Raw genomic sequence first — 14399 nt, forward strand, 5'->3', positions numbered from 1 at the left:
TGCTGAACGTCCGTTTGAGGATTTCGAGCTCCACTGGTGTGACATAGGAGGACCTCTTTTTGTGTACCGTTGCCATGATGAATCGTGGTATCGGGGCTCCATTAATGCTGGCCTTTTACAGTCAGCGTGCACGCACTTAACTCCGGGTGAACCTACTCACAGTTGATCGAACTAACTCTGATCAGTTGTTCTGGAACCGAAAACTCAGAGTTTCCTATCTCAGAGTAGATCGACTCAGAGTTCAGGGTTAGACTCAGAGTTTGTTGAACCTGCTTTGTGAAACGGACCCCTGAAGCTCCTCTTCCTCGTCCTGAGGATGGAAACGAGTCAAGACACTCAGGGCTGCATTCATAATATAGAAACAGTCAGATTCTCCAGTGTGAAGGAAAAGGAGCCTCGAGGACGTCAGTGTGAATCTGCAGCGAGTCTCAACACGTCATCTGAGGGACAAAGGCTCAGATTATCTCTCTGTAAACACTTGTAGCTGCAGAGCCTGAAGGCACAGACAGGGTGGGGGTGGGGGTTAACTAGTGTGAATGGGAGCTGGAATCAAACTGTGAATGAAGTGAGAGACAAAAGATGACGACCTCACAGACCTGCAGCCATGACTCTGCAGGTGGTAGTGGTGGTGGTGGGGGGGGTCAAACATGGAGGGGGGAGCCAGCTTGTTTGTTTGGCCATGAGCCCGCAGCCTGGTGTTAACCAAAGACTGAACTTCCTCACAGTGAGGGGGGAGGGTTAGAGAGCATGACGAGCCTGAACTACATACTGTGATATATATTAACAGAACTGTGTGATATATACATGATATATGTGTGATACATGTGTGATATACAGTGCTGAGCAAAAGTTTTAGGCAGGTGTGAAAAATGCTGTAAACTAAGAATGCTTTCAAAAATATAAATAATAATTGTTTATTTTTATCAATTTACAAAATGATCAGTGAGCGAACAAAAGAAAAATCTAAATCAAATCAATATCTGGTGTTACTACGCTTTGCTTTCAAACCAGCAGCAGTTCTTACAGGTACACCTGCACACAGTCAGGGATGTTGTAGGATTATAGTCAGGTGTATGATCAACCAATTATACCAGACAGGTGCTAATGATCATTAATGTCACATGTAGGTTGAAACACAGTCATTGAGTGAAACAGAAACAGCTGTGTAGGAGGCTTAAAACTGGCTGAGGAACAGCCAAACTCTGCTGCCAAGGTGAGGCTGTGGAAGACAGTTTCATGTCACAGGTCAGACACCATGGCAAGACTGAGCACAGCAACAAGACACAAGGTAGTTATACTGCATCAGCAAGGTCTCTCCCAGGCAAAGATTTCAAAGCACACTGGGGTTTCAAGATGTGCTGTTCAAGCTCTTTGGAAGAAGCACAAAGAAACGGGCGACGTTGAGGATCGTAGACGCAGTGGTCAGCCGAGGAAACTTAGTGCAGCAGGTGAAAAACACATCGAGCTTATTTCCCTTCCAAATGGGAAGATGTCCAGCAGAGCCATCAGCTCAGAACTGGCAGAAACCAGGTACACCTGGGACACAGGTACACCCATCTACTGTCCAGAGGAGTCTGGCCACAAGTGGTCTTCATGGAAAAGTTGCAGCCAAAAAGCCTCCGACATGGAAACAAGGCCAAGCGAGTATTTTTGAAAACATTCTTAGTTTACAGCATTTTGTCACACCTGCCTAAAACTTTTGCACAGTATTGTATGTTATATAGTTATATATAACTCACTGGCTTACTCTCACTCACACAGTCAGATGTTGAACAAAAAGGAAGTAGTTTTTCTCTAAAAGCTTCCTGAGCCGAGCAGCCATGATGCTTTTAATAATTCAGAAGAAGCACCACATCCTCAGATCTCTCTCTCTCTCTCATTGGTAAAGACGTTAAGGTTCCTCAGAGAACTCGGGTTACGTATGTAATCACAGTGTTTCTACAGTGACCTGAGATACAGTTTAACCTGCATGTTAAGTTATCAGCTTCTCCTCTGGAGTCGTCTTTACTGCACCAGTGTCATGTTAATTTACCTGTTCGCCTGTCTGAGGTCTCATGCTTAACTGTTTGTAAATGAGCGTACAGAGGGAAAGACAATCATCACAGAAAACAGGATGAAGCTACCGTGAGTGGCTTTAAACTCTGAACTGATGAGAGGGTGAGGGTAATGTTCCACTTTAAAGACGTGTGACAGGATAGTTTTTTCCAGATGTGCAGGAACATGAAAAAGGTGTAATCGTACCTTTTTATCTTTTCAATAAAGCTCAAGATTGATGAGTTTAAACGACATAAATCAAAACTGATCAGATCAAATAATTAAACCTTTTGAAAAGATTAAAAGATGAAACTGATAATCTTCAGACACCTGAAGGTTTTATTTTACATCTGTTGTCATCTGCACACCCCTCCGTGTGTGTGTGTGTGTGTGTGTGTGTGTGTGTGTGTGAACTCTGAAGAGGCTTTTTTCCCGGCTCTGTCCAAACATGTTGGCATGTCCCATCAATGTCCTGCCTGCTGCTTTTTCCCACAAACCCCCTTCTCCTCCTGTCTCCCTGCTCCTCCCCCACGTCTCTCTATCTCTCAGTCTTTCCCTCCCCCTCCTCCTCCTCCTCCCACCTCCTCCTCCTCCTCCTCAAACACTCTGACCTCTCTCCTCGCTCTGATAATCGTCGTCTCTTCAAAGTTGAAAGAAAAGTTACAGCAAGTGTTCTGGAGCGTTCACAGGGTGGGGGTGTCGTTTTAAATCTAAATCAGTTCTACGTTGTGTGTAGATTTTCCCTCTGAGGAGGTCAAAGACAGCAGCCCGGTGTGAACATGATTCACCCGTCAGGTATCTCTGTCTCCCCTTTTATTGGGCAAAGCAAAGTAAAAAGGAGTTTTCAGGTGTGCACTTTAGAAAAACACCACCTGTGTGCTGCAACAACCTGTAATGTCTGTTAAAAGCCTTAAACACGGCTCTCAGTTGAAGTTCTCAGGAGGAATAATGACGACCTGCTGCTTCACTCTTCTGTGTTACCAACCTAATTACAGTAAAGATTAAGACACACACACACACACACACACACACACACACACACTCGTAATGTCCCTGTGAACAATACATCAGCAAACACACACCAGGCTTTACAACAGGGCTCAGGATCCTTTACAAACTTTACAAACACAAGAATAAAAGAGAATAATAAAGGAGAATATAAAACAACATAAAAGAATAAAAGAGAATAAAGGACAAGAACTTACGGCGTGCAGCGCTCCCTCGTAGATACAAGCTCCTGTGACGACAGAGAGAGAACATGATTCATGATGATCAACATGTCCGATCTGATTTATTATTATAATAATCATGCATTATATTAATGTGTCATCATGGTTGGTGAACATCTGAACTAAAATGTATTTTATGATGCATAAATAATATATATAGTTATATCATACATTTTCATCCAACACATGCTTAGGCTAAGCTAACCTGTCAGATGTCCATCAAACATCCCTGTTTAAAAGAAATCTCCTGCACATAATTACTCTCTTTTATCTCCACAAAAACGTCTCCTGCCTACCTGAACGCCCTCATCCAGGTCTACACTCCGTCCCGCCCACTACGCTCTGCCAATGAAAGGCGCCTGGTGCTCCCATCACAACAAGGCCCTAAGTCTCTAACTAGACTCTTCTCCTCTGTAGTCCCCCGGTGGTGCAACGAGCTACCAAACTCCATTGGGTCCGCAGAGTCCCTTTCACCTTTAAGAAGAAGCTACAGACCCAGCTCTTTATGACCTCTGACCTTCATGAAATTGATGCTATTGATGCTATTGATGATGACGACATTGAGGATGCTGTTGATGTTGATAAGAATATTCATGATGATGATTATATTGACCTTGATGACGCCCTGTGCTCTGCCTGTCAGCACCAGTGTCCGACCACACCTGAAGCTGTTTGTTGGCTCTCACTGACTTTGTTCCCTCCTGTCTCGATCGTTGCTCGTGTTGTGTTAACTCTCAGATGTCCGTCGCTTTGGACAAAAGCGTCTGCTACATGAGACACTAACATTCTCCTCCTTCTCCTCTTTATCCTTCTACTCCTCCACCTTGTAATGAAACTTTGTCAAACTGACTGAAGTCTGATGGTCTCTTTAATGTTCTGGTTTAAACATGAAGAATTCAAGTTTGTCTAAATAAACGTTTTAATCCAGATTAAAATTGATCTCTTTCTGAATCTGTTTCAGGTTAAAGCAGGTCAGACACTGCCTGCTCAGAGTCCTACAGGTGAGTCCTGGAACCCTCCAGGGTCCTTGAAAGAGTTCCAGGAACGTAAAAGACTGAATCTCTCTCCCTTTGTTTCTGGATCAATTTAACAAACTTTCACTCCACACGTTTCACATTCAGTCTGAACTGAACCGGATCTAATGTGGATCTGGTGTGGATTTGGTGTGAGCGTGCTCGTTGGTCTCTGAAACCTCTGACCTACATAACGACGAACAACTGTTTCACTGCACTCACTAAAGCACACACACTGAACTCACCGTGAATCCCGCAGAGAACCGCAGCCAGAGAGCCGACAAACATCCAGCACGCGGCCATGATCCGAGCCTTACCGAACAGGGTTACTCCAGGTCCAGCAGGGGGACGTGTTAGTGTTTCTCTAATAGAAGCGGTCCGATCTCTCACTGATCATCGTTCAGGTCCCAAAACAAGAAAACATGCAAACATCCAGAATCTTTGAACCAGCGGACTCTCACAGCGCGCAGGTCCGGATCCTACGAGCGGTGCTCCGGGCAGGAATGCGGCTCAGACCCGAGACCAGGGGGAGTCACTCCTCCTTCTCCCCCTCCTCTCTGAACCAGGAGAACTAAACCCTCCTCCTGCTGCTCGCTGCTCTGCCGGTCGGGAGAAAAACTCCGGTGAGATGAATCCTTAAATTCCGGTTCCGGTCTTCAGTCTGTGAGGTTTTTTGAGAGTCCTGAGACTGCAGAGAGGACCGCGCGGGGCTGAAGACTGTGCGGGGCTGAAGACCGTGCGGTGCTGACTGTTTGAATCTTTGAGTCACTTCAGAGTGTCCCTCTGCTCACCGAGCCCCCCAGAGTCCCTCCTCATCTTCTCCTGTTCCTCCTCCTCCTCCTCCATGAGACGTCCCACCTCCCCCTCAAACACCTCCACCTGCCCCCATTTAAATCATCATTTAATATATATATGTTTTTTAGTTGTCCAGGTTTTTTTTTTAGGTTTTTAGGCTTTTTGAGATTTTACGAATCTTCCTGAAAATAATCCACATTTAATCTGCAGATGTGTGAAACTGAACGGATTATTAAACTAATAAACTGACTTTATTATTTATATTCTTATCACACACCGAGTCATTCATTTGATGTAATATGAACTTTAAACGTGTCTGATTTGCTCTTTTTTAAATTGTATTCTTTTTTATTTGTTTCACTTTAAAAATTCAAAATATTAAATATTGAGTTAATAAAAACTGTAATTATACTTTATAGTTTATCTCCACATCATAATCAAACCTGCTGGTTGCTTACAGTCACATGATCTCTCTTATTTTTATAAATATTTACATTATGAATATTTCAAACAGTTGATGTAATCTGGAGTTAAAGTATTCCTATGTTAATCTCAGGAGTATATTTGATTTTTACGTGCAGTGTGGAGCGTTCAATGTTTATTAAAATCATAAAACATTTCTAAGTTTTAGAGTTGGACTTCTGTTGTTTTGATTCTAAGTTTTTAAATCAGCTAATGTGTAAATTATTCTTTAAACTGTGTTTAACGTTCATCTGATGTCTGTACAGTTTTATACAGACTGTTTTAGTTTGACAGGTCACGTGACAAAACCTTTTTACTTCTTTAGAGGGCAGCAGCCTGAGTGTGTGTACATGCTGTCCCCTGGTGTTCAGAGGGAGAACTACAGCTATAAGTATTTGGATCAGAACTGTCCATAAGTGAGTGGACACTATGAGGTCACGTGTCACGAACTTTAACCTGCTATGATGATTTCTACAATAACATATATATTTTATTAAAACAAAAACACGTGATGTTTAAAGAATATTAGTGGAAAAAAAATGTCCGAAATGTGAAATGATAATTGATGATTCCTTTAATTACACTCATCGACTTTCTGTAAGAGTTTCTTTCTTGGGAGAACTTTGAATAAATAAAATGTTTTGGAAGAAAAATAAAATCATTATAGAGACATAAATGTCCCTCTTTCATCGGAGGGTTTAAAACGAGACTTTAATATTTGATTACGTTTGGACGATCAGATGTTAAAAATATCAGCTGATCAATTAAAGTCAGCAGGAATCAAATTGTGAACTCAAACTTTATTCAACACACAAGACATTATATCTTTAATATGTATTACATACATTTATATTTTATATATATGCATTACATATATGTACAGATCTATATATGCATTACATATATAAAATATATTTACAATCAGGTCACTCCTTCTCCTCGGCTGGTTTCGGTAAAACATCTTCACTCCTGAACCACAGAGCCTCACTCGTCCGACTCGCAATGATCGCACGCTCGATGAATGGCCCTGAGGAGAGGGGGGTGAAAGGGAGGAGGAAGAGTGAAGGAGGAAAAGGAGGGAGAGAGGAGGAGGAGGAAGGGGAAGAGGAGGGAGAGGGGAGAGGAGGAGGAGATTCAGTGTAATCATTAACATTATGTTTGAATGTGTTAAAAGAAGGAAGTTTTGAGATTAAATGAGGAAGGGGAGGAGGAGGAGGAGAGTGATGAAGGTCAGACATGTTTGAGGTTCTGAGTTCATTAAAATGTTAAACAGCATAAACCTGAGTTTCAGTCCAGCTGCTATAATTATCAACAGGAGAGTTTCTTCTGTTAGTTTGTGTTATTGTGTGACTGTTTTTAATGATTACTACAGAACCAACACTATATTATAAATAACACACAATAATACACAATAACACTAACACAATAACACTAACAAGATAACCAAAAGGCAGCTGTAGAGTAGCAGCTCCTGTGTCCTGTGAAGTAAAATTACTGTTTTTGTCAATGGAGTCTGGTGTACACTTAGAATAACAACAAGAACTGATAAATGATGAAGTTTTCTGTTGGATCTTTTCTGGTTCAAACTGTCAGCCTGCTGAGAGCCTTCATGGAAAACATGAGAAAAACTAAATATGATTTGTTTTCAGTGTTTTGTTGAAGAGATAAAGTGGAGAAATGTTCCTCCAGAGTTTAAAGATGAATGTGAAAGTAAAAAGTTTTTGTTTCAGGTCACAAAGCTCCGCAGGTTTTAAAGAAAACTGAATCAGCGTTTGTGAAAACTCTGCAGTTTGTTTCAGTGGATGTTAATGGAATTTAATTTAGCGCCTCAGAATCAATTGTGTGTTTGATTATTTAACAGTTTTTCATTAATGAGGTCCATTAGCTGCTGATTACACTCTGCAGCTCATTATCCACCAAGAAAGATCATCAGTTATCCCTTCATGATCTGAAGAAGGAATGTTCTTATATCAACACAAGAGATGCCTCAAAGTGTAGTACCTTTACTATGTGAAGCATGTGTGTTAAGTGGAGCACATTTACTATTTGTTGCACGTTAACTATGTGTCACATGTTTACTATGTGTAACACGTATACTCACTGCACATAATAAAGGTGAGTGATGGTGAACAAATAGGTGATCGATGGTGAACATGAAGGTGAGTATTGTGAATATGATGAAGGTGAGTGATGGTGAACATGAAGGTGAGTATTATGAACATGATGAAGGTGAGTGATGGTGAACATGAAGGTGAGTATTGTGAATATGAAGGTGAGTATTGTGAACATGATGAAGGTGATCGATGGTGAACATGAAGGTGAGTATTGTGAACATGATGAAGGTGAGTGATGTGAACATGAAGGTGAGTATTGTGAATATGATGAAGGTGAGTGATGGTGAACATTAAGGTGAGTATTATGAACATGATGAAGGTGAGTGATGGTGAACATGAAGGTGAGTATTGTGAATATGAAGGTGGGTATTGTGAACATGATGAAGGTGATCGATGGTGAACATGAAGGTGAGTATTGTGAATATGATGAAGGTGAGTGATGGTGAACATGAAGGTGAGTATTGTGAATATGAAGGTGAGTATTGTGAATATGATGAAGGTGAGTGATGGTGAACATTAAGGTGAGTATTGTAAACATGAAGGGGAGTATTGTGAACATGATGAAGGTGAGTGATGGTGAACATTAGGTGAGTAATGGTGAACATGAAGGTGAGTATTGTGAACGTACCCCTGTCAGCTGGTCTGCGTTTGCAGACGTCGATCAGGACACTTTTCAGGTTGTTGTAGATTTGTTCTTTGTTCATGTCGAGCTGTGAGGAACTAAACGTTAATAAATGCAACCGATTTTAAATGATTAATACAAATTAGACATAATAATACTTCATATGCAGTCAATGGTTTGTTTCTGAAATGTTTCTGTCTCTCTTTTACATGTTACATTTAATAAAACCTGAGGTTGTTTTTATAGATAAAATTCATAAAGATAATACACAGTATGTGTATATGTATGTACATTATCTATACATATTTTTATATATATATGGCAAGGCAAGTTTATTTATATAGCACATTTCGGCAACAAGACAATTCAAAGTGCTTTACACAAGACAACAAAAGCAAAGAAACGCATTATAAAATGACATTAAAAAGCAAAGAGAAGATAAAATAAAAAGACAGTTATAAAATATAAGAATACAATTTAATAAAGGGCAGCTGTGAACAGGTGAGTCTTCAGCCTTGAAGTGTGTTTCAGCAGACCTGAGAGTTTGTTCCAGATATATGGAGCATAAAAACTGAACACTGCTTCTATAACAACACATATAGATAATAAATATATGTATAAATGTAGTTTGTAGTTACGGTGGCAATTTGTGTCCTGACGTAGCACTCGCTCTCCACCAGATACTCGTGACCCGTTTTAAACAAGTCTAACATCTTGGGAATGTTGATGCCGACTGAACCTGAGTCACACAGAGAAGACACCTGATCATTGGTACACCTGGTCAATAAATATATTTACACTGTAAGTGTTTATCTAACAGCAATAAAACCATTTAATGTGAATAAAGACACAGAAACAATAAGAGAGACCTTCCTCGTTACAACAGATTAAAAACAGGTAAAATTCAAATACCTGAGCTTTATAAATGATCACACACGTCAGGGTGATAAAATGTTCTGTTTACGCTCAGCTTACCTCTTTTACTTTTTGGAAACTTCTTCCTCAGTTTGTTCTTCAGGGGGACGAGTTTCTGCAGAATATCTGGCACCGCTACGTAAAAATCTGCAGAAATCTCACCATCTAAGATCTGAATATGAATAAAATCAGACTCAACAGAAACAAATACATCAAACCTCAAAGATTCCTGCACCTGTGTCTGTTATTTAGATAATAATATGTTAACAGCATTAACCAATGTGTGTGTGTGTGTGTGTGTGTGCCTCCTATGTAACACATTAATTTGTTTAATATGGTGCCTAAAGTCAAGGATTTTAGCAGCTAATAAATGAATGTACGTCACATACAGCAGCTGTCTGACTGATCTTCAGATGTGTATTTCAGCTAATGCTAAAATGCAGTTTGTAGCTGTGCGGCAATGTAGTTTTACCGCACAGCTGTGAGGTCAGAGGTTAAATGTGGTAATTTAAAATACAACATAAACTCTCTTTCAGGCTGAACCTGAACCATTATGTTTCATATTATGTTATGAAACGAATTTCAAAATAAAAGACAATGTTTTTTAATATTTCGCAAACCAAACTGAAACTTGTGAAACATTGAAACAGCTGATAAAAATTTTAACATGGCTGAAGCTAAAAGATCACCACCAGCATCCATGTTTAATGTATTTTCACAACGCATCAGATAAGAAAATACATGGTTCATGTTTTTTAAAAACTTTTAAATTAAAGTAATTTATAATTAAACTAATTGATTTATTTATTATAGTCCTGATCTCTGATTGGATAAATAAATGTCTTGTGATCAGTGTTTGATTTTAAATTAACTCACCGGCTGAATGAGTTCTGCTCCTCCTGCTAACACAGCGCCACAATCCTGAGCCTCTTTCACCTGATCAGCATCCTGCAGCAACACAGATAGAGTGACCCCCCACCTTAAAATAATCTGACCCCCCCCAACTCAAAACAAGTGACCCTTGTGACAGGATTATTAATCTGCTCATCTCTGACAGGATTATTAATATGCTTCTTCTCTGACAGGATTATTAATCTGCTCATCTCTGACAGGATTATTAATCTGCTTCGTCTCTGACAGGATTATTAATCTGCTCATCTCTGACAGGATTATTAATATGCTCATCTCTGACAGGATTATTAATCTGCTCATCTCTGACAGGATTATTAATCTGCTCATCTCTGACAGGATTATTAATATGCTTCTTCTCTGACAGGATTATTAATCTGCTTCTTCTCTGACAGGATTACTAATCTGCTTCTTCTCTGACAGGATTACTAATCTGCTCATCTCTGACAGGATTATTAATCTGCTCATCTCTGACAGGATTATTAATATGCTTCTTCTCTGACAGGATTATTAATCTGCTTCTTCTCTGACAGGATTATTAATCTGCTTCGTCTCTGACAGGATTATTAATATGCTTCTTCTCTGACAGGATTATTAATCTGCTTCGTCTCTGACAGGATTATTAATCTGCTCATCTCTGACAGGATTATTAATCTGCTTCGTCTCTGACAGGATTATTAATATGCTCATCTCTGACAGGATTATTAATATGCTTCTTCTCTGACAGGATTATTAATCTGCTCATCTCTGACAGGATTATTAATCTGCTTCGTCTCTGACAGGATTATTAATCTGCTCATCTCTGACAGGATTATTAATCTGCTCATCTCTGACAGGATTATTAATATGCTCATCTCTGACAGGATTATTAATATGCTTCTTCTCTGACAGGATTATTAATCTGCTCATCTCTGACAGGATTATTAATCTGCTTCGTCTCTGACAGGATTATTAATCTGCTCATCTCTGACAGGATTATTAATATGCTCATCTCTGACAGGATTATTAATCTGCTCATCTCTGACAGGATTATTAATCTGCTCATCTCTGACAGGATTATTAATATGCTTCTTCTCTGACAGGATTATTAATCTGCTTCTTCTCTGACAGGATTACTAATCTGCTTCTTCTCTGACAGGATTATTAATCTGCTTCGTCTCTGACAGGATTATTAATCTGCTCATCTCTGACAGGATTATTAATCTGCTCATCTCTGACAGGATTATTAATATGCTTCTTCTCTGACAGGATTATTAATCTGCTTCGTCTCTGACAGGATTATTAATCTGCTTCGTCTCTGACAGGATTACTAATCTGCTTCTTCTCTGACAGGATTATTAATCTGCTCGTCTCTGACAGGATTATTAATCTGCTCATCTCTGACAGGATTATTAATCTGCTTCTTCTCTGACAGGATTACTAATCTGCTTCTTCTCTGACAGGATTATTAATCTGCTCGTCTCTGACAGGATTATTAATCTGCTTCTTCTCTGACAGGATTATTAATCTGCTCACCTCTGACAGGATTATTAATATGCTTCATTCTGCGGATCACAGGTTTGTGTGATGTAAACAGGTTTCAAATGAACAGTTTTCAGTCAGATTAATTCTTTACAAACTGTGAGAAATGAAATGTTCACATCTGAATCCTGTTCAAACATTAACTTTTTTTATAAACATCAGAAATGAACTGCAGATTAAATGAAGAATTATTAAAAAAAAGTTTTTACCTCAGTGAAAACTAAAACTCGGTTCATCTCCATCTTAAAGGGGTGAGGAAGATGAACGGTGCTGACGAAGGTGTCGACTCGTCTCTGGGACGAGAAAAACCAGATTATATTACCTCAGATTAAAGATCCTCCAGTTAAACAGAGAAAACATTAGAAACAAACATAGACCTGCTGAGATCATAATTATTAAATGATTCCATGTTGTGGAGAAACATAAAACACATTTTCATCCTGATTCACAGACTCGAGCTCAAGTTTTATCTGAGCCCCTTCTGAGCCATACCTTCTTCTCCAGCTTCATGTCCAGCTTCAGGTCGACGTAAACTGGCTGATTCTCGGGGGCGAAGTCTAAAACCTGAAAGCTCTTCAGCAGGTCGATGGCGTCCGCGGCATGGTGGACGGTCCTCGGGTAAAACCTCATCACGTAAACGTCATCGACGGGTGCCCACGCTGTCTTCCCGTACGGCTTATGTCGGTCGTTGTCATCGATCACTCTCTTCTCCTTCTTCACCTCCTTCTCTGCCTCCTCCTTCTTCTCCTTCTTCAGAGCCCTGACACACAGAGATGTTAAAGTGAGGAATATTTCAGCCTCTTTGTTCTTTTTTTTTCTGGTTTAGTTCAAAGATCCAACGTCTGAATGTGACAAACTGTAGGAGGATGAAGAAGCCAAACCAGCTCCAAGTCAGAAAATGCTCCCTGACAAACACCTGTAAAGCTGTTTTATATGAAGGTTTGTGAACTCACCTGACAGCAGCGAAGGTCCTGACAGGTGAGTTCCTCCATGAGACACCTGTGTGGGCGGGGCCTCCAACTTTCAGCTGCCTCTGACATCCTGATAACACTAAAACGTATTAATGAAGATACAGTTCAACTGATGACCATCGTAAAACAGATGGATGCTGATCTCGCCATCGTGTGGAAAACCATGAAAATAAAATAAATCTGATTATTTCTGTTATTAAAAACTGAATTAAACTTTATTCAGTTTTTTAAATTTCAGCAGACATGAGCAGGTTAACCTCATGAAATAAAATCAGGCATTCTGCATGAAACAATTTTCAGTACTTTTAAACATTTTGTCTTTACTTTAAAAAACTGCAAACCTAAAAAAAACAGTTTTTGACATTTCGTTTGTAGAGCATTCACATCAGGGCTTGTGTCTAATAAATGTTTTAATGCAGAATAATAAGTAATTCACTAATATTTCCCTTTGATGTAAATGTGTGGACGTTTTCCAGGTCTCAGCAAGTCACTGATAAAAAGATAAAACCAGATAAAAAGTGATTAACAAATTAAAAGCTTGTATGAAGTTGTTCACTGGGCAGTAGCATACAACTTTCAAATCTAACTCTTTCCCTCTGTCTATTCGTCTGTGGGAGAATCTTAATCGGTTAGTTAATTATCAGTAAAAAAAAAAATCACGAGATGCCTGCAGACTTCTGTGTAGGTAAAATACTGTCTTGTGTTAGGCTGGTTGTATTTCAGTGTGAGGATGTGAAGAAAATTAAGTGAATCAGCTTTAACACGAACCTGGGCAAGCAGAAACTGATTATTATATCTAGAATTTTAGTTATATTCATATAAACAATGAATCATAATCAAATTAACGTTATCCAAAACCCTGATTGGCTCACTTATGTTAACTCTGAAATTCGGCACAAATATGAGGACTAAGCAGCACTTTAATTAAACCAAACTGAGTTTAGCACATCTCGTCATCGCCCACCGCGACGAGTTTTGGACTAAGGATGCTCAGCAAAGACAATAAGAAAGATGTTTATTTCTTCTGTTAAATAACTTTCTTGTTCTTAGATTTTACACCGAATTAAAGGCAGAATCTTAGTAACTCAAATATAATATTAAATCGTGTTGCAGATGTTTGTAATTCTTAAATAAAAAAGGAGACAAAAATATTTTCACATATTTGAAAAGAGTTTTGTCTGTAATCTACTTGAACGAGACAGCTAGTGGACAGAACGACAATCAAGCTAACAGGCTGTAATGACCGTTTTTTATTTAAAACGAAATGAGACACGGAATTGAAATAATAAATTAATGATTTATAATTCAGTAAACACATAACCTCAATAGTAAATGAATCTTACACAAAGTAATATTTCACATAAACAACTGACCTTTCCACACAGTCCGCGTGCAGGTTGCCATATCTGGGAATGCCGCTAGTCCGTGCGGAAACAACAGAGATTAATGAAAAGTTCCACCTGGGACATTATTACTAAGTAAATACACTTAATTGTTAGGGGCCACTTTAATGTTTGGCATGTATTTTTTATTACAGCCCTAACTAATATTAGTACAATTTTTATTTATATAATTTCCGATCGTATGGGACACTGATAAAACTACAATTTGAACTTTTTGCCGGATCAAATGGATGCCAAATGGTCCTGTAGCTTTTAAACATTCGAAATAAATACACAAATTGATCCTCTTTATTCCTTTTATCGCCCTAAATAATTTTAAACTGAAATTTAAAACAAGTTCGGTAATACTTTAATATGAATATTCAATATGAGTTCGTCAAGTGAGTACAGTAAACTATGCTTTATTTTATT

At 39.1% G+C, this 14399-nt stretch overlaps 2 protein-coding genes across 2 annotated transcripts in view; both read right to left on the bottom strand.

The window, feature by feature from the left end:
* The window catches only part of fras1 (Fraser extracellular matrix complex subunit 1), a 122403-nt gene extending 117824 nt beyond the window's left edge, over positions 1-4579 (bottom strand). Inside the window, exons 1-2 of the mRNA XM_069683220.1 lie at positions 4522-4579; positions 3240-3271 (exon numbers count right to left, since the gene is read on the bottom strand). Coding sequence (XP_069539321.1) covers positions 3240-3271; positions 4522-4579 — 90 coding nt within the window. The remainder of the gene's footprint in view (positions 1-3239; positions 3272-4521) is intronic.
* A 1752-nt stretch (positions 4580-6331) lies between these two features.
* mrpl1 (mitochondrial ribosomal protein L1) lies at positions 6332-13990 on the bottom strand. Its single transcript, XM_069683159.1, has 9 exons — positions 13959-13990; positions 12568-12664; positions 12107-12374; positions 11824-11907; positions 10061-10132; positions 9245-9356; positions 8908-9008; positions 8276-8357; positions 6332-6560 (listed from the first exon to the last, which is right to left on the bottom strand). Exons 1-9 carry the CDS (start codon positions 13987-13989, stop codon positions 6460-6462), a joined length of 948 nt encoding a protein of 315 aa, XP_069539260.1. The 5' UTR covers position 13990; the 3' UTR covers positions 6332-6459.
* Positions 13991-14399: the final 409 nt, after the last annotated feature.

The sequence above is a fragment of the Semicossyphus pulcher genome, unplaced genomic scaffold (assembly GCF_022749685.1).
Source record: "Semicossyphus pulcher isolate SPU_LCO1_2020_fin unplaced genomic scaffold, fSemPul1.0.p SCAF_6, whole genome shotgun sequence".
In the NCBI taxonomy this organism is placed as follows: domain Eukaryota; kingdom Metazoa; phylum Chordata; class Actinopteri; order Labriformes; family Labridae; genus Semicossyphus; species Semicossyphus pulcher.